General features: G+C 45.9%; 1 protein-coding gene and 1 long non-coding RNA gene across 3 annotated transcripts; one reads left to right on the top strand and one right to left on the bottom strand.

Annotated features, from left to right (window-relative positions):
* Positions 1-256: 256 nt before the first annotated feature.
* LOC148055731 (uncharacterized) lies at positions 257-1565 on the bottom strand. Of its 2 annotated transcripts, none has more exons than XR_015704807.1 (3): positions 1339-1565; positions 911-996; positions 257-394 (listed from the first exon to the last, which is right to left on the bottom strand). It is a non-coding gene; the product is annotated as an uncharacterized LOC148055731 (long non-coding RNA). The 2 variants fall into 2 exon arrangements; XR_015704806.1 differs by having other exon boundaries at positions 1345-1565.
* An 83-nt stretch (positions 1566-1648) lies between these two features.
* Positions 1649-24972, top strand: RIPK4 (receptor interacting serine/threonine kinase 4). Its single transcript, XM_087757951.1, has 8 exons — positions 1649-1900; positions 9770-10061; positions 17728-17876; positions 18665-18714; positions 19786-19944; positions 20870-20976; positions 21500-21752; positions 22775-24972. Exons 1-8 carry the CDS (start codon positions 1716-1718, stop codon positions 23950-23952), a joined length of 2373 nt encoding a protein of 790 aa, XP_087614077.1. The 5' UTR covers positions 1649-1715; the 3' UTR covers positions 23953-24972.
* The last annotated feature ends 699 nt before the right edge of the window (positions 24973-25671 follow it).

Here is a 25671-nt window from a genome sequence, read left to right as displayed (position 1 = left end):
GTAATTGAAATTCTCTTAGATGAGCTCTTTCCAGGGTCTGTCATGAGCTCTCACTCCTTTGTTGCTGTTTGTTGAAATAATTCTCAAATCACAGTGCAGGTAGAAGGTATATAATCTACTTCTTGCTTAAACTCAACTGCCAACAAAGTGCAAGTTGGGTTTCGTCTAACTCACGTAGTTTTACAATTTTCACCATCTTCCCGATAAAACAGGAGTTTGAATGACAATGTATCATTAGTGGAATAAAATATCCGGCGTGCTATTTGGAACAAAGTTGTGCACACCTCCAGAAGATATAGCGTCCAAGGCCCTGGTTCTCCAGATCACTTCGACTTAAGCAGAGTTCCTTGAGAGCACGGCAGCCTCTCCAGGATGATCCAGTCACAGCTGAAGTCTCAAATCAAAGCAAGGAACAAGTTAGGATGACAGCCAGCAGAAGGAGGTCAGATAGAGGTGTGCTGTCGGGTCACACAGGTGGCCTAAGGGCTTGTCTCTACACACAGCTATTTCTTATTCCTGATTTATTTATACATAGATGTTCTCGTTCAGAGAAAGCCATTGTTTAGTTTAATCCACAGTAAATTAAGCAGGAACAAGTCCATGTGGAATAAAGCCCTGAGAACAGACTTGATGTCCCATGTCTTTTGAAAGTAATTAAGTGTCTCTATAGATACTTTTTAAATGGAGCTTTGCGAAGACAAGACTGACTACTGCCATTATCCTAGCTTTAAAACACATTGTCCTCTGTTGCCTAACCTTAAATGATTATACGCTAACTGCCTAGAACGATCAGCTCCACTCTGATACTCAGTCTAACAACCAAACACGAGCTGTATTAGCCTTTAGCCATGTGACAGGTGTGAAGGTCACGACGCAGATCGAATGGCCTCTTCACCACCGCGTTACATACCAAAGGTTGCGGACTCCTTCCTTCCAACTGCAGCAGCTCAGTAACAGAGCGAGACCCTGCGTCCCTTGGTCCGAGTCCTGCGGTACCTGCAGTTAGATCCACAACAGGATTCAGGGACTGACATCTGCCCCTGGGATCATCAAAGCTCCTGCTCCCAGGGGCGACTAAAAACCAGGGAGGCATCGGCTCTTGGCAGTACAGTTTCCCAGAGCCCCAACAGCCCTTGCTTGGGAGCGCGCCTGGGCAGACGCCGGCCTCCGCCACCCGGAGCAGCCTGGCCCGAGCCTCGCAGGCCCGAGCCGGAGGCGCGGGGGACGGCCCTGCCCTCCTTTGCCGGAGGGACGCAGCCCGCTGGCGTTCCCCGAGCAGCAGCAAAGGACGGAACGCGGCCGCCGGTGCCTCCCTCCCCCTTTATTTCATAGCTTAACTCTCACAGCGCGCCCCTCCTGCCCCATCGCTTCGGCCCCAGCGGCTCCGGACACCCGTGCCGCACCCCGCTGCCAGGCTCCGGGGCTGCTGCTGCACGGGAGCTGCCCGGGGGAGGAGAGGGGCCGCTGGAGAGCCCACCCGGGTGGGGGCCCTGCCCTTAGGGCTGTGGGGAGAAGCGAGGGCCGCGCCGCAACCGCCCCCTGACCGCGCCGGTAGCGCTCCGCTCCCCGCGGCGGGGGGGGGGCGGGCCCAGCCCAGGAAGTGACGAAATCCCGCCCCCCCCCCGTCACACCTGACTCACCTGGGCGGGCGGCGGCGGCGGCGCTGCGCACCGCGGTGGCGGGCGGGCGAGCAGGCGGGCGGCTGAGGGGACATCATGGCGCGGGAGAGCAGCGGGTCTCCGTGGGCCATGGGACTGCTGAAGACCTTCGAGGAGAACGAGTTCGGCAGCTGGGAGAAGATCGGTTCGGGGGGTTTCGGGCAGGTGTATAAGGTGCGACACCTCCACTGGAAGACCTGGCTCGCCATCAAGTGTTCGCCCAGCCTCCATGTGGACGAGAAGTAAGAGGGGACGGAGGAGGGAGGGAGCGAGGGAGAAGCGGCTTTTCCCGGGGCAGCGACCCTCTCCAGGCGGCCCGGAGCCCTCGGTCGCCCCGCGGCTACCCGGCTGCGCGTACGCGCAGCCGGGTAGCCGCGGGGCGACCGAGGACTGCCCCCTCCGCAGCTCTCCCAAAAGCTTAGACATATTTCTTTTCAATTCTTTTTTTTTTTTTTCTTGGCTCAGCCTACACGAGGCATGCAACCCTAAGTCATTACGTTTAACAGCGGTTCAAACGCTTTTGAGGCCCAAGGAGATGATGAGCCTGCTCGCCCTGCCAGTGCAACACCTTATTTTTGAGAAGCAAACCAAGCCCCATAGCCCAGAGTTACAGATCTTGGCAGCGTACGTGGAAAAGGACAAACCGACCCAACCCAGCCCCGCGCCGACATGGCAGGAGAGCCGTAGCTGCCGCCCGGCCCGCAGCCCGGTTTGCCAACAGCAGCCAGGGTTATGACGGTCTGATGAAACGCAGCGAAGAGAGCCGCGCAATTAAATATTCCCTGGGCAAACGTGGCCTTTGTCACACTTAAGCGAAGCCCGGACCAACACCTTTAGTTATATCGTGCATAATGACCTTCCTCAAAGAATAAGCGATGTTGCTTAGCCACTTGCAGCAGCTTGGGAAGAGCCACCGCTCGGCTGCGGTGTAGGGCTTGCCTGTTCCCTCGGAGCCATTCGGAAAACATTTTGCCCTGCCCTGGTTGTGCCTGTATTGGCTTGCGCTAAAGCGTTACGCCTGCTGCAGCTCCAGAGGTCATCGAAGGCAATTCCAAACGGGAAGTGCAGGAGTGGAAATGCCAAATGGGATCGGGGGGCTTCTCGGGCCCGCCGTGTCTCACTCCAGCCGCCTCCCTACCTTGCAAAAAGCCACCCCTTTAGCTTGCATTTGCCGATGCATTAGTTGTGACTGCTGCGTGGTAGATGCTGACGGGGCGAGCAGCGGGCTCGGCGTGGGGGGCATTGGGGCAAGGGTGCTGCAGGCACGGGCATGCTGTCTTTCAGGACTGGGTGCTGAAAGGAGACGTGCTGGGAAATAGGTTCTCCAGCTTCTGTTCAGGGCCAGCGCTTCTCCCTGCGTCTGCCCAGGGTGCGTCCTCACCGGGTAGTCCGCCGGGTAGTGTATCGCAGGTAAAGATACCACATGGTGAGACCCCCCCTCTGGCTCACCTGCCCGCTGTGACTAGTTGTGGCCCATGGTGGAGGACAGTCAGCTACGGTGCACTCACGCAGTCTGTGTGTGGTGGAGGCCTATCGAGCACAGCTCTCCTCTCCTAGGAGAGGAAGGCTGTCAGACGCATCTTTAGAAACATCCTTCTGTTTTGACGGATAGTCGTGATTTCCCAGCAGGTCAGCGTCTGTGCGGAGGGAAGCGAATATGGCCAAGTTGCGTTCACAGAGCTTTTCCAGCTCCACCTTGATCTCTGCCAATTCACGAGCTGATTCTGCAGTTCATTTTTTGAGATGTGGGTTGGTTTGGTCACAAAAGGTTGCCCTTGTTGCGGTTCCTGCAGGAGGAGGGAGATAAGTTGGCCCAAGATTGGAAATGTTTGTAAGCCCATCTTCTACAAGATTCCTAGGGTAGTGGGGCATCTTGCCCATTATCTGAATTCCTGACTGTGCTGTAAGCATGGCTTATACAGTATAGTAAATGAGATAAAATGCCCTTTTTTTAAAAGGGGAGAGGGATAGTTTAATATATGCATAGGGTAACTGTGCTGTCTGTGAATAAAATGGAAAAGACCTGGAAGTTGCAGAGGGTGTTCTATTGGGTTAACTAGCAAGCCTTCCTACCATTAAAACTTCAAAGTAGATTTCAGACTTGATGCTTATTGAGGCCGAATCAAAATTGTATTGTAGCTGACTAATTTTGCAGCTAAAATTAAAACGTCTCATAAAAATAAGCTGGAACATTTGTTATAGTTTTCATTTGCAGAATGCATTTAGAAATTTACTCAAAAGTTAATTTTCAGTCAGAGACGAAAGATGCTGCCACCTATTGTAATATGAACAATTAATTTTGAGAGTTGCTACCAAATCTCCGTATTAATATTTTCAATGAGCAATGGAGAACCACCTGTCCCTCAGTGGCTATGAGGTGTGCAGATACTGGAGAGACCAGGCGAACATGCAGCACAGTAAACAAAAATGCCTTGAGAATTTGGGAACTTTGAGAGCATGGGGCTCCTGCAGCTCTCGGTTAATTTTAACAAACCAATCCTTGACACACTGATTTATTTGTTTTACTGCAGAATTTGTGCTTCAGATGCTTAAGGGGAGTGCTAAGTAGAAATTGGAGGGTCCCTGGCCTTTGAAATAGTTGCTTCTGCAAAATAAAGCTAAGCTGAATTTGTACATGCTTCTCCTTTGGTTCTCAGGCTGCTCTACCAACCCCCTTTCACTAGTTGGTAACGCTGCCCCCCAAAGAGACTTTTCACACAAAACCTTTCTAAGAAACTTGTGCCAAATGGCAGGGCAGGGTGGGGGGCACAGACAAAATAAAACTCTACCTCTTTAGTTGGCAGGTTGAAACAAGCCTGTGTAATTAGATTGTTAATCCAGGAGATTAATTTGACTAGCCATTTCTTGGAACTCTGTGAAGCAGCAGAGTTAGAAGAATTACCAGTGGTATCGGAAACATTAACTGAAAAACACAGAGGCTTTTTCTTGTTTATTTATTTGGTACCACATTAAAACCCTGTTTGTAATGGCTGGGTGGGGGTAGTACTCTGTAGTCTCTCTTAGTGTGTTTCTGCAGACAGTAAGAGATCTGGAGTAATTCCCTTGGCAATTATCACACTATAGAGCCAAGTGGCCTCAAGCAGAAGAAAAACCGAGTGTACAGCCAGAAGTGTTTTTACCTTTAAGCTCAAGCCCTCTCAGGCGATTGAGCCAAATTCCATTCTGAACACCTTATTTGCTCCCACTTTCTGTCTCCTGAGATCACATTTCCCGCATGTGACTCAAGATGCTCTCAAGATGGAGAGGCTCAATGGAAGCCTGAAGAAAAGAGCGTGTGACCCAGAAGGGCGGAGGAGCCTCTCCCCCAGGACTTGCAGTGGAGAGCGCAAAGTCTCTCTCTTTACCCTGGTAAATGGAAGTATGGTCTGGAGAAAAAGGGTGGCGAGCTCAGAGAGAACAACCTGGAAGCCTGTGTGGATTTCTTACAGCCGAACGTAAACGTGCAGACTGTAATGAGTACCAAGGATGTAGCGGTTCCTGGAGAGGGCTCTTCACAGAGGTGTTGGCCAGTGGGGGTGACTACAGGGCGTGGAGGTGGAAAGGTCTGCCTTCTTGATGGGAAAAAAAATGAGCAAAGCCCTACACATACCTCCCTCTGCAGGACCGGGATTTAGGAATGGAGTAGGACTTGGACATTGAGGTTTTAGAAATGCCTTGCTGTTAGCAGATGCTGCATTTATGTAGGTGATGAAGGTGAATGAATGTCTGTTCTGGCGGTCTCTGGATGCATAGGTACAACTTAATACTCACCTTGTGCTCCTTAAAGAGCAGGGGTGAGCCTAGCTGTCTGGGTTACCCTGTAATCCTCTCGTACCTGGGCTGTGCAGCAGAGATCTGTTAGCAGGGCTGAGATTTGTGTTAACCTGAAAGAAGGGATTTTCTTTTTCTTCTTTTTTTTTTTTTTTTCCCCCAAACGTACTCTGCCCTGATCATGCAGTGGTTTTTCTTTTCTTCCCTTATTCACATTCCTTTCTGAGGATCAGCAGTGTGAAGGTCATTAAAGCTGTACCCTGCAGAGCAGAGGTCACTGTATGCTCTTAAACGTCTGCCGTGATGCAGATAAAAGAGCCCCTGAAAAAATTCAAGGGTGTTGTATTTTTGTGGACCCCATCTTCACTGCCAGCAGGTTGTAAAGAGGTAACTTGCATTCCTCGCTGGAGAGCAGCGTGGCTGTGCAGGGCTGGATCTCCCCTGGGCTGGGAGCCTGGCTGCCCTGCGTCTGGAGGCAGTTCACAGAAACAGCCCCATTATAGGTTTTCAGGGCTTTTTGAGTTTCTCTGGAGCAGCTTTGACTGCTCTGTCTCCATTAGGGAAATGGGATGGTGGTGGTGGGGGAATATAAAGCTGCAAGGACTGCCTTGTGAATTTAAAGTTGTATTTTTATAACACAGTGTTATCTTTAGGGCATAAAGACTGGATACATGCAAATGTGGATATAGTTGTAATTCTTGCTGTTCTTGTGGCAGGGTTTGTGGTACAAGGGTTGGGCGCTCGTCCCTGGGGAGTGGAGCAGTGGGCAGGAGTATGTCTGTCCCTTGTCTGTCCAGGAGAATCCGAAGAATGCAGCCCTGTCTGTCCAGAGTCTGACTTTGAGCAGAAGCAGACAGCTGTTTCGGGGGTGTCAGAGGTCCCCCATTCTTGTAATACTTCTGATGGCTTTGAAAATGGCTGATCTGTCATTGACTTCTTCTCTGACAGAGATGCTGTTTGTCACTGAACACAGTGACACACTATTATAAGGGAACGTGCATGCACCCCATGATTTTCATGATCTCAGCTGTCCTGTGTGCAAGCTTTTTCTTTTTTAAATTTTTATTACCATCGTGTTAGGATATAGTACTGGAGGGGGAGAGGAATGGAGCCAGGGTACTTAGAGAAGGTAGTTCTGACTCTTTAATTGTGTAGGTGTTAAACAAGAAACTATTATAACAGAGGCTAGTCCCATGCATCTTGACTGAGAAACCTCATAAGGAGCTTTTCTTTTTCTCCACTTTGGAGGGAAGTGTTTCTTGGTGATAGTGCAGAATTTCTAAGCACTAAGAGTAACTGAGCGGCATACCACCCCCCCATCTCATGCTTTGATGTTAAATGTGAACTTGAAGGATACCTACAGCATCCTTTGTTGCAGCATTAGCACTTGCGTATTGAGGTGATGGGCACATTGAGAACACCTAAGAGTGTGCTGAGTGCCAGGAGCACCTTATGCTAAGGAAAAAGGAAAGGGAAAGGCCTTTCATCTTTGCCTGATGGAGGAGATCTTGGTTTAACGAGCTGTTTGTGTTAATACAATTAATGCAAGTGCACTCCAGCACTTGGCTAATGACTGAGTTGTACTTTGGCTCTCTTTATTTGTTTTGTCTTCTTTCCTTTTGTGTTTTCTAAAGGTGACAGGGGTCTGTATTTGAAAACTGACATGTCTCGTATGTATATGAGATATATATCTCTCTATACCAGATCACTGGCTGATTCAGTTTTGAACGCTCTGGGTATGGGGAAATGCTAAAGGTGGCAATTGTTGTATAGGGGGTTTATTGAAATAGGCAAATTAGATACAGGGCACTTGCCTGTTAATTAGCCAGTTAATTCACTCAACTAACTGGGTCTGGTCCAAGCAGAAAGGGAGCTTTTTAAAATTTTGTTGAAACTGGAAATTCTCTCTTCATTGGGGAAAATGCCCCATTTCAAGCAGCTGATGCCTGTGATTTCGGTGATGCTCTCCGAGGCTGTTGTTAGCCCGTGAACCCCGTCCCCGGGAGTCCAGTGGTTCTTGTTAGGCTTTAGCTGTTGCTGGGTTCTTGCCTTGCCTTGGAGGGCTCAGACAGGTATTTTACATCCCTGACTCCAGAGCTCAGCCCGCTGAAGCCTGGTGAATTATGCTGGCTGTGCATGTGGCTTGGGGGCAAGGAGTTGGTTGTGTTATTCATAGGCGCTCCCTTCCAGCATGCCAAAGAGCAAACTGGGTACTTGTCTACAAAGGCAATTATTTCACAAGAAAGTTGCTGTAGGGAGCAGCAGGAGCCAACATGGTTAATAGAGAGAAAAAAGATTCCCCTTATCTTTTTTTTTTTTTCCTCCCAGTGCGTATGTGCCTCTTAAACCATTTTTCAGCCTGATCTTGCCTCTGAAATAGGTCTGCGGCTTCTTGCTATAGGCTAGACTTGCCCTTAGCATGAAATGTTAACTGCGTCGGGTTATTGCAGGCTGCTACGGCTGGTGAGGAACAGGCAGCAGACTGCATTTCCAACCTTGTCTGGGTGAATATCAGCTCTGCGCTTCCCACAGCAAGCGAAGCGGAGGGGAAGGGGACGGGGTCACGGGAGTGCCTTAATGTGGAGTCTAAGGGCTAAGTGACGACTCCTGAAATTGCTCCAACGTGGGAGCACTGAGGGTCCCTTGCAGGCTGCCTTTCAGCACGGGTGGTGGGTGCTGTCCCCTGGGTCATCCAGGCGTTGGGGTGGGGAGACACATGGGAAGGGGAGGCTTCACTGTGCTAAGGTTGGACTTGGCGTTTCTCTTTTTAGAAACGGAGAGTGCTTCTAGCTGGCCTTGGATTTTTTTTTTTTTTTAGAAGTTTGATTGAGCTGATAGCTCTGCCGTGGCAGAGGCTCCCACAGTGGTAACTGGCACCACTTACTAGTGGCACGGGGCACAAACTGCGACTGGGCCAGGATCGGTCCCCAGGTGTTTTCCAGCTCTTGGGGACTGGCAGAGGGGGCAGGCAGCACAGCCTTCTGCCTTGCAGAGGGTACGAGCATCTTTCTTCTGATCAGTTGTGGCAGCCGCTGTGAATGTGCTCGCTGAGCTTTATATTTAAACCCTGACGTCTTCCAGGAGAGCTGGTCATCTCAAAACGCCTGCGTGGGGTGGGGGACCATCAAGGCAATGGTTTTTTTCTTTTAAAGTCGGACTCTCTGTTTACCAGGTGTCTGTGTTAAAACTTTGTCCTATTACTTCAGGTAGTGTTCTCCATTAAATAGCGTACACGCCTTGGGTACATTACAAGAGCTGTTGTGTAATAAGAGAGGGTCTGTTCAGGCAATATTACTGACCTGACCTCCCTTTGTCCTCTTTTGTGAATCGGTGGGTGGCAGCAACAGTGATGCATCAGTACCCGTGGCCCAAAGCTGCTCTGGCTACTGCCCATCGTCACTAATAACATAGTTTTTGACAGACTGAAGGGTTTTTTACCCATCATGTGTAGCTCCTCTTTGTGGGTGCAGTCGGCCTGGGGAGAGGACCCTTGTTTCCTCTTTCCAACTCGATGCCTGGTGGGCCCTCGCGGGCTGTTGCATCCCGTGCATGCAGAAGGAGGGCATGGCAATTAAGGGTCTTGACCTGGGAGGCTGCAGCTTGGACTGAGTAACGCTTAGCGCTCTGCAGGGTCAGGCTGAAGTGACCTGTAAACAACCCAGAGGTGCTCATTACACGTGCCGGCGCTGGGCCTGTTACATCACTGAAAATACCATGCTGGGAGTTTTCAGCATCCGCTGGAGCTGAGTGAGCATAGTATTGGAGTTGCCAAATCTGGGTTTTGAGGACAAGGAGGCTTTTGCTGTGTCCCCCTAGCTACAGCGGGCAGCTTGCTCCTCTACATGCTGGGTCCTGGGGATTCCTCTCGCAAGGCCTGGGTCTGCGCGCTGGCAGCCTGCGCCAGCAGGGCAGCTGAAGCAGCGCTGTCCGTGCTCACTCCTGATTAACACAGTCTTATGACTCACAAAAAGTTAATGACTTCAGCCCAAGGAGTTATGGCGGTGGTAAATCTGGGCACTACATGTATCGTCCTTGTTCTTAACAGCACAGCATAAACATCAAAGCGGGGAGATGGGCTTTATGCTAGGGATATTTGCACTGTTGAAGTGTACAACTCGCCTGTGGCTCAGCAGCTGTGAGGCTGCCTACCATTAGAAGCATAAAACAAAGTTAGTAAATGTGGAAATATGCCTAGAGTACAGGCTGGTGAGATGTAGCGTGGTTCAGCCAAACGATGATCATGAAATGTGGTGTTCAGTTTCATAAGAAATGTTTTGTGCATGTTTGGGATGGGGAGAAACAGCTACTCCATCCTTTAACATCTGTTCTTTTCTACCCAGGGAGCGCATGGAGTTACTGGAAGAAGCCAGGAAGATGGAAATGGCAAAGTTTCGCTACATCCTTCCTGTTTACGGCATCTGTAAAGAGCCGGTTGGCTTGGTCATGGAATACATGGAAACGGGGTCTTTGGAAAAGCTCCTGGCTTCCGAACCTCTGCCCTGGGAATTGCGCTTCCGCATCATCCACGAGACAGCTGTGGGGATGAACTTCCTGCACTGCATGTCCCCTCCGCTGCTCCACTTGGACCTCAAGCCTGCAAACATCCTGCTTGACGCCCACTACCATGTCAAGGTACGCACTGGGCACTCTGTGCCTTTGGATGTTCTTGCATGGCTCCTGCCAAACTCAAAGGCCTGAGAGAAACCAGCAGCGTTCCTTTTGAATTAGAAAAATGTCCACCAACCCAACCCCTCCAATCCCCAAACTTACCTACCCCATTTATGCACCATTGTGGTACATAAATAGAGGTAGAGTTAGGGAGCTTGTGAGAACTCTCCTTATTTTAGGAGGGTGCTAGTGTAGCGAACTCTGGTTTTGAGACCTAATGGTTCCTGCTATAAATTTCTTTGCAGTAGGGTCATGAGGCAGATGAGAACAGGGAGAGAAAAGCAGTGTGAACCTCTAAGTCATGTATGCCCCTTCCACAGCTCGCAGTGGTAACCTTGTTCTGTCTAGGTCCTTCTGTCTTTGTACGCTCCACTAAATACGCAAATCTCATTTATAGCTGGAGTCCAGAGAAGCCTTCCAGAGGCAACTCGTTTTCTTCTTTCATTTGCTTAGAGAATACAGTGAAGAAGTATCTCTGTCCTGCCTGTTTATGCATACCAGAGGTCACTTAAGGGAATTTTTGTGGCTGTATCAGCATGAAATTCTTTTCATTATCCATTTCCAGAGTAAGCTAGCAAACTGGTTGGCCCTCTCTGTTGGAAGTTCTGTTTTGACTGCTGGACTAAGGAGGTTGTGCTTGCTTTCTGATCCTTCCTTTTGGAAAGAGACTGAAATACACCTGATTTCGTCGTCGTCATTGTCCCGTCCCGCCCCCAAGTCAGTGGCCAAACTCTTAAGCTTAGAACTGCAGGATTAATCATGCTGGCTGGCTGATATAACTCAGTACAAGTAGTCATAGGTTTTTATCAGTGCCATCATCCATCTGCTCCCTGTTTTCCTGTCCCCCTCAAACTAGCCAAATGGCTTTGGTCTTGCTGTACCGTTCTAAAAATGAAGTTTTCATTAAATGAAAACATCTCTCCTGATATCATGAGACGGCTTGAACCTGTAAGAGGTGTGTGCCTCTAATGAAATCACACCTGTGACAGTCTCAGCTTTTTACTAGGCCTCAGTGGTTTACTTCTTAGAAGGATTTTCTTTCTGAGATAGGAGGCATCTACAGGTGGTCCATGGTATTATGGCCAGAACATCAGGATCTGAACTGTTGAAAGGGTATTCTCACACATCGGTGCTGAGAGGCCTTTGCTAAGTATTTATTTACCTAAAGTTTGTGCTTGCTTGCATAACTTCTTAAATTCCTAATTCTTGACTCATCCATGAGCCAAGACATGAAGGCTGTATTTTTCTCACACTTTCAGGAGGTTGAAATGCTGCCTGATATTCTGCCTGCTGTATAGCCTGTATCTGGGTGGTGATGTAATACAAGGGGGCAAAGTGCAAAATGTACCAAAAAAAAAAAAAAAAAGTATCTGGTGAGGTCATTGCTGACGTCCCTGAACTGTTGCTGCTTGCTCTGTATATGAAACACATGAAGGTCTTCGGACCCTTTCCATTAAGTTCAGAAAAGAATCGTCTAATCCAAACTTTTTTCCAGCCAGCAGTCTCACATCTGCAAGTGTCTTGGAAACCCCTCCAAGCAGCAAAGCAGACATAGGAACCTATATGCAAAATAAGAGATGTACATATTCTGTAAGGTGCCTTCACTTTAAAAATGTGGCCCCAAACCTTCTTTTTGTGTGATGTGAAACTTGTAATTAAATTTCAGACCCTGCAGCTTGATTTAATGTGCCTTTTCTTGCTGGAAGGCTAATGGAGCTGATGATTGAAGTGTTTTTACTTTTTAAATGTTAGCGTTAATTTAGTACGTGACCTGTCCCTAATAGAATCCTAAGGTGAGTGAAGAGATGTTGCAGACTGCAAAAGAAGAGTTTGGAGGTAGGGAGGACTTTTATAAACTGTTTGCCCTAAAGCCAGGAAACAGTCCGTCTTCCAGTGGAGCACATTAGAAATGTTTCTGTGCCATATTGCTAGTTAAATGGAAACACACCCTTCTTTTACGAGCACAATGCTTACTGTAGAAACCCCAAGTGAGAATGATGACTAACGCAGTAGCGTTGTACAGAACTTATCATCAAGTGGGTGCCTCCATATCATAAAGCCGTCTCCTGCATATTACATAAGTGTGTGCTGAATTTTGTTCTTGGGAGGATAATTAAGAGGATGGGATTAGCCTGAGCATTGAGTGGGGATATAGATAGACAGATATTAACTTTGTCAAAGGGATGTTGGGGGATTCCTTGGTGATTTTACATATATGTATATAATATCTACAACGCAAGGTAAGGCTTTGCTGTTTTTTGGAGGATGGATGCATGCGTGCCTCCTCCCCTGCCAGCAGTGGTGGAGCTCAGTACTGACAGGAGCCTCAGCCGGGAGCTCCCTTCCCCACCATGTCCTGCTCCATCTCGGTTGCCTTAAGCAGCGTGGTTTCCTTGGGAGGATTATTCCATATCCAGGCAGGCTTTGCTAGCAGGGATCAGCCCACATTTTTTTTTTTCCTTAATGTCAATCTGTTACTTCTATTTGTACCAACAATATCCTCCCTGCCCCTTTCTCCAGTGCTCCATACATGCCACCTTCCAATACTTACGGGCTGTCTAACACCTAGTTTTTTCTTAACTGGACGATGTCTTATGAGCGTGTTCTTCAGCTCTCCTGCCCTCCGTACGCATTCTGGACGTCTCCCCTGAGCTCCCTGCAATGTGGCGATCGCTTGCAGGCAGCTGGCGCTGGGGAAGCAGTGCCACATTCCAATGGGATCTCTCTCCAGGGCCCTCGGTAGGAGAACACAGGCACGCGCACGCGTGCACACACACACACACCACACCCCCACCCCCCCCACCCCCCTGCAGTAATCTCATACCGTAACTTGTTGCCAGCTACCATGCCCACATGCGCTCTCTGTTGCTGCTTCCCAGGTTTCTTATCTTCAATATCTCATGGTTAAATGTGTTACTTTTTGTTCAGGTATTTAAAATGAAGTCAGCCTGCAACTTAATACTTTTGGGCAAAAGCATTATTTGTAAGTTCTTGTTTCTCTTACTGTCCAGTCTGTTTTTTGCAGATCCTCATCTTACCATATATATGTATATATATACACACATACTTACACACATGCACATGTACATACGTGTGGGTACACACACACACAGAGGCAAATCCCACCAGTTATTTTTCATCTCCCAGATTTTGTTTTTAAAGAACTTGAAGCGGGATGAGCTGGTCTTGGCTGTGCACTGCTTTAAGCTCACTGTAGTTGCTTTTATTTTTTTCCCCCAGTGCTCCAATTTTTAAACCAGTGTGAAAGTGAAGTTTGCTGATGGTCTTACTAAACATGGATAGGTTGCTTCTGTGGTCTTCACCTTTATTTGCTTCAGCTGAAGAAGGGGCTGCAAAATTTCTGAGTGTGGAGTTAGAAGAAGCCTAGTGAGATGGCAAATTTGTTTATCAGAAACCTGCTTAATGCAGGTTGTTAACAGTAGGTCAAAGTAATACCCAGAGGCCAGGCTGGTAAAGAGCGGGTATCTCTTTATTAGACTAGCTGATGTAGTTAACACAGACACTTTTTTTTTATCAGCTGCAAATGCTGTCTTGTTATTTGAAATGAGAAGAGGCTTTGTTGCATGTCCCTTCTCCCTGTTTCCCACCCCTCCTGATCAAGGTTTCCATGTAGGGCTGTGGTTACATGGCTCTTTAATCCCAACCAAAAAAGCTGGTTTTCACCTTGATCAGTTCTCTAATGGATCTAATTGTGGTGGCACAGGGGGGAGAACAAGACCACCCCTGTTACAGTAATGCAGATTTCTGATGGATTAAAATGGATGTTTGACCGTGGCTTTGGTTTCTGCCTCTTCTGAAGAGAGCATTACAAATGTCACACCCGAAACAGGTTTTGAGGAGTTAAGGTTTCAGGACAGGTTGGAAAAGGATAGAAATACAGTCTGTTTCAGAAAGACTTCTTTTTGAGGCTAAATGAAGTGTGTTTGTAAACACTGAAGTAAAGACATATGGTTGAAGTGCAGATGCTGGTTGTGTCTACACTTGGAATTAATTTTTATTCCTAATTTTTAGTAGTCCAAATCTGACCTGTGTAAGTCTCTTAAAAATTTCTGGCATTTCTTAAAGAACAAAATTGAAACAACCAGCCTTTGTGCCCTACCCCCAGAAAAACAAACAAACAAACAAACAAACAGACAAGGCCAACACCCCCCCCGCCCCGCCAAACACCTGACAACCCTGTAGACAAATGCGGTGGCATTCTCAATATCCAAGTGCACAGAGACTTTGGACAGAGGCAGATACTGGATATGCCAGCAGTGATTAAAATTTAATCTGATGGCTTTGTTACCTATTTGATGAAGAAGACCTTTTGGTGAACTCTGTCCTTGAGTCCGTTGCAGTGGGTTCTTGAGTCTTGTTTGCAGAAAAATGACATGCAGCATCAGAAGTGAAGTGCACACTTCAGGATGGCCTGTCAGAGTCATCAGCGAAAGCACTTTCCAAGCACTAATTTTGTTCCTGGGAGCTAGATCCCTGCAGTGTCTGGGAATAGCTGACTTGGGTAACCTTTATAGTTATGTAAGCATATCTGCTAGTTTTCAAAAGAAAAAAATTCAAAAAAATAACTTGACAAACTCAAAGCATCTAAAACTTTGCACGAGTCTTTTTTACAAACTAGAATGGAAATGTCCGCAAATGACAGAAGCAGAGAAAGGCCTGCGTGCACAGTGTGCTTGATTTAAAACAAACAAAACTAACAAAAGAAAGGGGAAAAAAAGAAAAAGATCTTCAGATCTTGGAATCTGTCAGTAAGTGTTGCTGGGAAGTGGGCACGAAAACATGTACAGCTCCCCTCCCCAGCCGCTACTCACGTGTTTGTTCTCATGCAGCCCTTTAAAGAGCAGAGACCGAGCGAGCTGTCTGAACACGAACAGTCCCACTGTCTACGTGGGCTTTGGCCAATGGTTTTTTCCCTTCTTCCTACTTCTTCACCGCGTGTTTTGCATGACGCAGTCTGTCGCCTCCATGTCTCCTCTTCACTCTGCTGATATTAGGTATGCTTTTGAAGCACGATGGGATCCACCTGAAACAACTGATGTGAGGAGTGAGATTACGGCTTCTGTCGGATCGTGGGGCAGGGCAGATCCCGGGGTGGGCTGCAAGGGTTAGTGGGGGTGCAGAGGAAGAAGTGGGGAGGGGTGCTCCACTTTCACTACTTTCACCAGCAAGGGTGCCTTGCGTTGCAGAACTAGGTGCCTGGCAAGCAATTTAAAGGCAAAATAGGTAAGTTAAATGGCTGTGTCTTCCACCCACTGCACAGTTCCCACTGATGTTTAAAGAAACTGCATGACTAAATACACCATGCAGCATGGAAAATTTACCCTGAAGGAACTAATAAAAGCCACAAAAGCTGTCTGCAGAATCTTACTGTTTTGTTGCAGCGTGGAAGATACAAATTCTTCCATTTCCAGTGCTTTCTGCAGAATTTGATATGATTGAAGCTCTGCTATACAGATGAATTTCCTATTCATTGGTATAAAACCTAGTCCTTCACAGTAGGTAGGGGCAGTTTCACCAGGTAAAATTCTTGCTAGTCTGGGGGGGGGGGGGTATACTGTGTACCTTTGTTGTTTCTTGGTTTGTAGGCAGAGACCGAGACCGTCTCTATCTAGTGTGTTTAGCCTCCTGTCTTAGCCCCTAGCCCTAGATTCATGCGACATAGCTGGTGGCTCTTGATGCAGGAGTGTCACTGTGCTGTCTGTATTTCATCTTTATTTCTTAACTTGTACAGTAGGAAACCCGGTATTGTTTAGACAAAGAGGAAGGTGTATTACTTTAATTATGCCTGCATGCCATATGGATTTCTTGAGGTGTATATGAGCCTCTGCTTCATGTTAATCAAAGGATAGCAGCGCTTCGCCAAGTCAGATCTGTTCAGACTTGCGGCAGCCGGCTCGTTTATTAACCTGACACCATGGGCTTGTGTGATGTTGGGGTTGTGCTTTTGTTCTCCTGCGGAGCCCTAAGTGCCCCGAACTCATGCAGCGCTTCCTGGGGCGGTCAATTCAGCTCTTCCCAGGGTAAGCTGGCTTGCGGACCTGGGTTTCTTGACTACTTACTGCTTTCCTGGACTCCAGTGCTTGGCTTGCTGAGGAGGCCAGCAATCCCCCTCTGAGAGCCCTACAAGCATGAGAAACTATTCCTCCAGATGACTTTTTCTTTTTTCCCTTTTTTTTTCCCCCCTCATTTTTTCTTCTCAAGTCATTCCCACATTACTCTACAGATTCAAGATAGAGATGGACAACAGCTTGGATATACCTGTGTGCTAGGGTACAGGACTTCTGCAGCTCCTGAGAATGCCTCTGTTGAGCTCTTTGTCCCTGGGAGCAGCTCTTCCTGAAGCTGTGTGGGTTGCTTTGTTTGTTTTATGGCAAAGGGAGATTCCTGGCATTTGAAGACTGATGGCTGTGTAGCCTGCCTGTTCTCCAGGAGGCTGAAGCTGGCAGCAGTTTTCTCCCTTTCCAGTAATGGATGCATGTTACGACTAGCTTTGCGGTATCTTTAGACAGAAACTTCTGAAAGTGTAAAGTTGGAGCCTATTTTAAAAAAAATAAAAAAGCTTTTTTTAATTATGCTTCTTGTTTTGAGGCAGAACTTTCTCAAAGGAGAAGCTGTGAAGATCAAAAGGGGAATGAGTCACTGAAAAGCCTGAGTATTTATTAGATAAAAAGAATGTATACGTCGCGGGGGGGGGGGCGGGAATCTTATCTAACACTTTAGACAAAAATCAGTGGGCTGAGTGGTCCAAAAAGACTTGATTTTTCTTGACATTTCCACTTAGCATAATAGACATTTTGGACCAGTGGGAAATAAATAAGACAGAGGAAATTCCTTGCCTATCTGTTCGCTTGATGACTGGTATGCCTTTGAGAGCAAATGAATGCATATTTGTTTGACACTTTAATTTGAAGTGGAGGTGTGTTTTCCCTTTTATAAACTTGCTGTCACTTGTTTTGTTCATTTCAGCTGGGTTCACTGCGTCACTGCACCAACTTGCTGTATCTCCTAGTTGCCAAAAAGAATTCCCTGTATGGGGTTTTGGGGGGTGTGTGTGTTTTGGTTTGGGTTTTTTAACGCTTGGTGCCTCTGTTGTTGGGCTTAGTCCTTGTTGGCATGGTCAGGGTAACAGCGATATCTGAAAGAGCAATTCTTTTGCACTCATTGGAGAGCTTATAGTCTGAAAACAGGTGCTCGGAACACATTAACATAGCATACAATGTGATGTTACATAGTGAAAGGGGGTGCTAGGACTGATAATTACATTAAGGTAGTCTGCACTAGCTAAATTTGACTAGTTTTAAATTACAGTAAATTGTCTTGACTGTTTGTTGTGTTTTCTGTGTAATGGGCTAACATGCTGCTGCTTGCAAAAACCTGCTTGCCCCTTCTTTTTTTTTTTTTTTAGCTTAACCATAAAGAAAAGCCTGCTGTAGCATAATGCTTCCAGAGATATTTTCTTAGCTTAGTATTTCTGAACAGCAGCTCGCTATATTTTGTTGGGTCATCCTGTTACATTGATCATTCTTTACAGAAAATTTTTTGTTAACGCCTCCAAAGTCTAATGGTAGCACGCACTTCTCTTCCCCTCTTTCTTCTCAATTTTTTGCAGATTTCTGACTTTGGACTTGCAAAGTGCAACGGCTTGTCCCATTCCCATGACATCAGCATGGACGGCTTGTGTGGCACAATTGCGTACCTTCCTCCAGAGCGCATCAAAGAGAAAAACAGGTGTTTTGACACCAAACATGATGTGTACAGGTCAGTTAACTATGAAAACACTTAAAAGCATTTTAAGTAATACTGTAAAATGAGCCCTCTTTTTCTGGCTATAAAACCCATGAAACTCCTAAATCTAGTTTGAGCCTCATCTTGCAAAGGGTCATGTTTGCTTTGCTTTTTGCAAAGTCTTCATAGGGTAGAGGCCTTTTAACAAACTGCAGCTGATACTAGGTCTTGAGCGTTATCATTGCAAGCAACACTTCTTTATTAGCGACTGGCATGGGGGGCACTCTGCCCATCTTTAACTTCCCCATCAAAAGGTACATCCTGACCTACCATTCGAGTCTGTGACAAAATTCTTAATTATCTTCAGTGGATTTCATCACTAGGTCTTTGGTTCTTCTTTCATGGTAAGGTTATTAGGAAAAGGAAATCATGGCTGTAGATTAAAAGTTATGTCATTCCAAATGGAATGTATTTCTTTAAAGTTGTCTTGCAGGGTAGAAGTATTAAATAAAATCCACAGTAATGGTTTGCTGCTCTCTGATTTTGTCAGTGTTGGTGTGGAGTAGTTGGTAAATGTTACCAAAAACTCAGCAGCCTCCAGCAAGTCCCTGTGTTCGCTGCCTCAGGTTCCTCCCTGCAAAAACTAGACTTTCATGGTTCTTGGCTGCATCTTGCTGTGTGTGTTCATCAGCTGAATTAGATGCAGAAGAGGAGGACAAGGAAAGAGAACTTAGGAAAATAAATTATACTTCTGTGAGATTTTTGGCTTTTTTTTTTTTTTTAAAGCTTTTCTAGAAATTTTGTTTTGCATTTATTTGTAGCTTTTCCATTGTGATTTGGGGAGTTCTTACACAGAAGAAGCCTTTTGCAGGTAAGTTTTTGATGTATTGTGGGTTGTGTTGGAATTTTTTTTCCTTTCTCCTATTGATAAGCACGCTTCTTGCCCCAGCAGCCCCAGGTTACGTGCATGTCCTCTAAATTCCTAGTCTTGTGTGGTAGACACTTTTAAGCTCTCAAATTCTGATCACAAATTTAAGTCCTCCTTTGTCCTACATCATGAAAGCAGAACCCATATTACCGCAGGGGCCTCTAGTCTGCACCTTTTTGCTTCTGCTGGAGTTTGCTGTGCAGAGCCAGGTTAGTGTGTGGCCTCCACAGACTTCTGACATGTTTGCGGCCAACGAGGAACAGTGCAGAGCAAAGCCAACTGGCAGGCAACTGTGCTGTTTTCAGAAACAGCTTCTCTGTAGAGAGGTTCTGTAGTTTATTTGTAGATTGTGGGTACAGATTTGTTCTTAAAAAAAAAAAAAAAAAAAGCTGTCTGTGAGAATAAGGCTTGTTCCACCCCGTAGTAAATGTACCGATCAACAGGCAGCTATTTACTCTTTATGACTTTTCCTGTGTATATGACTACCTATGTATAGCAAACATGTTTGAACAGGTTCCAGTCTACTATTAACTTTTCTCCAAGTGAGAGATCCCATTTAGCCGAATGGTTGACTTCAGAGTCAAGAGCCACATGACTGCACTGCTTGATTTGTGTTCTTCCTTCACCTTTATGAAAAGTTCAGGTACCTTGTCTAAATAAAAGCTGTGGTTCAGTTTTCTTACAACAGATAGGGAAATCCAAAGAGAGGTAGCAAAGAACTCTTTTTTTTTCCCTTTGGTTCTGTGTCTTTTATGGGTGGAAAAAGAACACAGTCACTCACTGACAATTGTTTTTAACTGATACACGGGAAGTAGGTGTTACTGCATTGATGAATGTATTGTGAGAGAGTAAGACCAACTTCTTTTTCCCTGGTGATAAAAGAAAGCACTCTAAATCTAGAAAAAAAAGGCATGAAAACAAAATTTCAGCCTAATACACTGTTAATATTCTTAGGCAAAAGAGAAATCATTCCTTTTGCTGGGAGATCTTAATTTGTGTGCTTTTGCTTTACAGAGGAAAACAACATTTTACATATTATGGTAAAAGTAGTTAAAGGCCACCGCCCAGAGCTGCCTGCTGTTTCCAAATCCAGACCTCATTCATGTAATAACTTGATCAAACTGATGCAAAAATGTTGGCAAGATGATCCTGGTGAACGGCCAACATTTCAAGGTAAGATTTCCTTGTAACTTGGCTGCCCATTTATTCTTCTATGAGTCATGTTATTGCTCAGGACTCTGTTAATCCTTGGGGTAAATGCTGTGAACCTCTGTGACAGAATAAATAGAGCACATTGTATGGTAGAGACAATGATACAGGCCACTTACTCATTTGTGGAGGAAGGGATTATCTGGGGACAAGTCTGACCATGATGGGGTTATGTAAACGCATCAGGAATAAGACCTGTACTGAACCAGTTGATCCATTTAGCCAGAAATTATGTTAATTTCTGATTGTGTGTATCAGGGCATATGCCAAGCTGGAGTTACGGTTTTTGCCATACCAAAATATTGAAGGCCCTGGCTCTTGAAATTTACTGTTGTATGCTGAGAAACTGGATTGTTTTCTTGTAACAAACAATTTGTACTGTCATTTTTCTGCCAATAAAAGGCAACTCTGGTGAAAGGCTTGAACTTGCCCAAAGCACCTGTTATGAATTCAAACTGCAGAAGGATGTAGCACGTGCTATCTCCAGGTTGCTTCATTTGGCATTAATGGGAGGAAGAGATTTGCCTCTTCCCTTTGCTCCTGCCCAAACAAGGCATGGGGATTGAAGGGAAAGAGGGATCCCATCTTTTTAAAAACAAATGTCTAACTCTGCCAGCAGTAGACTGGTTCCCATTTCGCAGTCCTGCAGTGTAGCCGCCATGTAACATCAGTCTAGTCTGAATGTGAAAATGAATTGTTCAGTCAGCCCTATGCACTCTTTTCTTAGCTACACACTTGTACCTACTGATGAGGTGCTAGATGGAATTGGAGTCTTTCTCCCACAGTATCTCAAAGCTGTTAAGCTCTAATGATAGAGAAAAGCAGCAGGGCATCTCAGAAAAGTCTCCTACTAAAAAAAACCCAAACCCTTCTCTTGCTTTCTTCAAAGAAATCACTTCAGAAACAGAGGCCCTTTGTGAAAAACCAGAAGATGAAACAAAAGAGATTATAACTCAGGACCTGGACACCAAGAATTCCCCAGAGCAGCAGCCTGAGGTATTTTCTCTTTCCGCCTCTTGTTCAAGCACACTGGGTTTTGTGGGGAACAGGTTCCTCTGTGACCTGTAACTTCCCAAGCAGCCTTCTCTTTGCTGCTTTTGAGCACCTTCTTGCTTGGTAGAAGTGGGTCTTGGTGAAGGACTGGAATGCAAAAGTGACAGCAGATGGATGGACCAGCTCAGGAAAACCTCAGTGCAGGACTAAGTGCAAGTGAATCTTAGACTGTTGAGGGAGAGCAGGACAGTTAGGAAATAAAGGCTGGAACTACGTGGGTGTGACTGATCTTAAAAAACGCTGTAGACAGAAGAGCCATGCGGCTTTAGTGGCTGTGTGAGTACTGATGAAAGCTGCCCTCCTGCATCTGAAAATTTTTCAGTGACCTTATTCATAGGTTTCATTTAATACGAACCATGCTGAAAGGCTACCTGCAAACTAAAACACTTAGCATTTCTTCCTGTAGGGCCTCGTGCTCAGTTTTCTTTACTGACCTTTCTAAAATGCTTGTGTGCTTCTCTTGAAGGGGATGTCTGCATTATCCCAGCCGAAACAGGAGCCTGCTCTACCATCAGTTAAGGATTACAGTCTCTCAGAGTTGTTGTCCCAGCTGGACTCGGGGATTTCACAGACTATGGAAGGCCCTGAGGATCTCAGCCGCAGCTCTTCTGAGTCCAAACTTGCCTCCAGTGACAAGCGGCTTTCAGGAGTTTCATCTGTAGATTCAGCTTTTTCATCCAGAGGCTCCCTTTCCCTTTCCTTTGAAAGGGACAGTTCAGGTAATGGTCAGTTTTTCTTCTTTGTTCTTGTTTTTTTTGTAGTTGTTTGGACTGGGGCATGGGAGTCAATGGGTTGGAGAGTAGTCATATAAAGAATAGCATTCTGGAAATCACTGTTAGCCTTGCTTTCTCTTGCTGTCAGCACTACAAATTTGTTTACTGGAGGTAGTTATTTAAAAAAAAAAAGAATGTGGTGGTTCCCAAACATGATCTAATGAGAAATAATAAATCTTATTTACTTTTGAAAAGAAGTGACCTGAATTCCCATCAAAGCAATTACAGAATCAGTCATGTAAAGGTTGGTGGGAAGGGAGGTCACCTAGTCAGCATCCCGCTCTAAGTGCGACTAAAGCTAATGCCCAGTCAGGTCAGCTGAGTTTGTGGCTTTTTCAGTTATACTAAGCCCAAGCCTGAGCACCTTTTTTTTTTTTTTTTTTTTTTTTTTGAGAAGACTGAAGCCACCTTCTCAGCAGCCCCCATGAACATTGTAATAAGGACCCCTGCTGTTGCACACATGACCCTCCCTTTTCAATCCAGTGCTGCAAAAACCAGGCATCTATTTTCCAGTTAGGCAAACAAGGATTAGTGCAGGGAGATCAATCACAGCACCCTTTGTTCTTCATTTCGCAAGAAATAGAATAAGAGTAAGTGGGGTTCCAAATCTGACCTGCAATTGTTCTGAAACTATTGTGAGGGGCATGGGGGGTTTTTTCTTTGCAGTCAGGCTGTTGCTGAAGCCACCAGGTATATTAGCCATGGGCAAGTAAGGTTTGAGAGGTATCAGATTTGTCTTTTTCATGAAATCATAGAATAGTTTGGGCTGGAAGGGACCTTTAAAGGTCATCTAGTCCAGCCCCCCTGCAATGAACAGAGACATCTTCAACTCGATCAGATTGCTCAGAGTGCTGTCCAGCCTGACCTTGAACGTTTCCAGGGATGGGGCATCTGCCACCTCTCTAGGCAACCTGGTCCAGTGTTTCACCACCCTCACTGTAAAAAATTTCTTCCTTATATCCATCTAGATATTGGTACTACCGACATACAGAAGAGGAAGCTAACGGAGGCCATTTTATCTGGAGATACTGGCAAGCTGATGAAGATCCTCCAGCCTCAAGATGTTGATATTGTTTTAGATGGGAACTCCAGTCTTTTGCACTTGGCTGTTGAAGCTGGTCAAGAAGAATGTGTCAAATGGCTCCTCCTGTACAATGCTAACCCTAACCTTACCAACAAGAAAGGATCCACCCCTCTTCACATAGCTATTGAGAAGAAAGTTAAAAGTATTGTGGAGCTGATTATGGCTAGGAAAATCAATGTTAATGCCAAAGATGAGGATCAGTGGACTGCTCTTCACTTTGCTGCCCAAAATGGGGATGATTTCAGCACCAAAATGCTGCTTGATAAGAATGCATCCTTAAATGAGGTAGATTTTGAAGGCAGAGCCCCCATCCACATAGCCTGTCAGTACGGCCAAGAGAATATTGTGCGAATCCTGCTGAGAAGAGGTGTTAATGTGAACATCAAAGGAAAGGATGACTGGGTGCCACTGCACTATGCTGCCTGGCAAGGTCATCTCCCCATTGTAAAGCTTCTGGCCAAACAGCAGGGTGCAAACGTGAATGTGCAGACCATGGATGGAAGGACCTCGCTACACTTGGCTGCTCAACGAGGACACTACCGTGTCGCTCGCCTTCTCATAGACCTGGAGTCGGATGTCAACATACAGAATGTGCTCTTGCAGACTGCTCTCCACATAGCTGCTGAAACCGGCCACACAAGCACGTCGAGGCTGCTCCTTAAACATGGTGCAGACATTGAGGCAGCAACAGCAGAAGGATACACAGCTCTGCACTTGGCATCTCGCAGCGGCCATTTAGCAACAACAAAGTTGCTGATAGATGAAAGGGCAAGTGTTCTAGCCAGAGGCCCTTTAAATAGGACAGCGTTACATCTTGCTGCAGAAAATGGGCACTCTGAAGTAGTAGAAGAACTTGTCAGTTCAGAAAATATCAATGTTTCTGACAGTGAAGGGTTGACAGCTCTTCATCTGGCTGCACGAGGAGGGCACACAAAAACAGTTGAGGTTCTTCTGAAGCACGGGGCACACGTTGACATGCAAAGACCCACGTGTCAGACCCTGCTACAGCTTGCTCAGCAGAGCAGTAATAGCTCAGTTACTGTGTTGTTAAGTGAGACTTAAGCAAAAGGTACAGAACATGCTACCTTTCTACATGGTGCAAGAAGGCTGCTGGAGCATAAATCATGAGGGCCTTCTCCAGTTGTGCAGTGACCTGCTCATCAGCAGTGTCCGCTGACGGACTGAGGTGCAACCAGCAGAAGCTACTTGTGTTTGAGAGTGCGAGAGCGCACATGGACTAAGGCCAGATGTAAGGCTAAGAGCTGGAGTCTGCCATGCCGTGGCCTGGATCAGTCATTCTGTATGTGCCTGCCCTGTCTGTACATTGACATTCCCCTCCCAAAGGATGTTGTGAGAGAAGGATGCAACTTGTGGGTTTCCCCCTGCTTTTTTTTTTTTTTTTATGTGCCAAACTAATTTAAGAACTAACATTCTGCTTTTTTATTTTCATCCAAAAAAAAAAAAAAAGGATGGCATAGATTCCTGGTTTATTGCAGCGATCTATATTTTGGGCTGAAAGCCTCCAGTGTAAAATAAACACAACACAAATCTGCTTGAAATTAATGCAAGAGATGAGGAAAGGGCTATTTAAGATATGGTTAATCATGTTTCAGTGTCAGAAGGTACTCTGTTTCATGGAGACATTGATTACAGATTTCCATGTACTCAAAATTGATGAGGCAGACTTATTAACAAGGCAGGATCCCAAAACTACATAAGCAGAAGTAAAAGTTTAACACTGGCATCTTCATATACAATACCACCTTGTATGTATTCTAAGATTAGCAAGCTGAACTAGGTGCTTAGTGGTTTGCCTTAAATGAAAAAGTCAAAAGCTAAAATTCATACTGGACTGTAACTGGATGGTATATTCTAACACCATTATACCACTTTGCAAAACAATGTTTGGAGGGGCTGATGACTAGACTGATATACTGTGTATATAGTATTTCTACCTGTTGTATGCTTTTTTTCTACTGAAGAAAATAGATTGCTTAGAGTGGGTATGTTTTAATACACCTTTTAATTTCACTCTTTTCAAAGTTCAAATGTGATCTGTTATTAATAAAAGATTGTGTTATATACCTGTCTCTATTTTGTTAAAATTTTTGTTAAAGCAACTGAAAACCCATTGACCAGCAGCAGCCCACAACTGTAATGGGTTTAATGCTGTTGAAGCCCGAACCGTTGACACGTAAGGCTGTCCTCAGTTTTACATACCCCTTAGCTTTTATATGGCAGGTAGGGAGCTTGAGTGAATTGGAGGTGTTATTTACAGAATAAGTTTATAGAATAAAACCCCACATAATCTAGCCTTTATGTGCACAACACATTGATCTACAGCTGGGATGCTTTCCTCTTAGCTATAGCTGTTCAGGGAGTTTAGTTTTCTTCCGTACCTTGAAGCCAAGTCAAATGCTTTTGCATCTTCCCTGTTGACTAGCGAGCTGCTGCCCAGGCAGGTCCCTCGCCTCTCCTCGGTGGCGTTCCCACCACGCGTGCCACAGAGCGAGCAGCAGTGGCGTGCTTTGCTCCCGCCTCCCAACAGGAAAGCTACTCTTGCTCAAGAGCTTTTTTGCACATACCTGATGGCAGTGATACGAATGCCAGTGCTACCTCAGTATCTGATTTTAGGAGTCAAAGTGCTCCTGTGGGAATCCAGCCCCATGAAAGTAAATACTTCCTTAAAAACCAAAACCCAGCCTCCTGTCATTGGAGATGGCAGTGGCTCAGGGCCATAACCAACAGAGAAAGGGTGCTTGCAGAGGGAGCAGGGACCCT

The sequence above is a fragment of the Nipponia nippon genome, unplaced genomic scaffold, assembly GCF_047370975.1.
Source record: "Nipponia nippon isolate SJK-2023a ecotype South Korea unplaced genomic scaffold, ASM4737097v1 scaffold_2, whole genome shotgun sequence".
NCBI lineage: Eukaryota > Metazoa > Chordata > Aves > Pelecaniformes > Threskiornithidae > Nipponia > Nipponia nippon.
The sequence above is the reverse complement of the archived record's forward strand: the minus strand, read 5'-3'. Positions and strand labels throughout refer to the sequence as shown.

What these genes read in the sequence shown, in the direction of transcription:
- RIPK4 (XM_087757951.1), top strand. Translation starts at nt 1,716, where the DNA reads ATGGCGCGGGAGAGCAGCGGGTCTCCGTGGGCCATGGGACTGCTGAAG. An exon ending in AGCCTCCATGTGGACGAGAA is followed by an intron (nt 1,901 to 9,769) that starts GTAAGAGGGGAC and finishes TTTTCTACCCAG; the next exon opens with GGAGCGCATGGAGTTACTGG. An exon ending in ACAGAAGAAGCCTTTTGCAG is followed by an intron (nt 18,715 to 19,785) that starts GTAAGTTTTTGA and finishes TTTGCTTTACAG; the next exon opens with AGGAAAACAACATTTTACAT.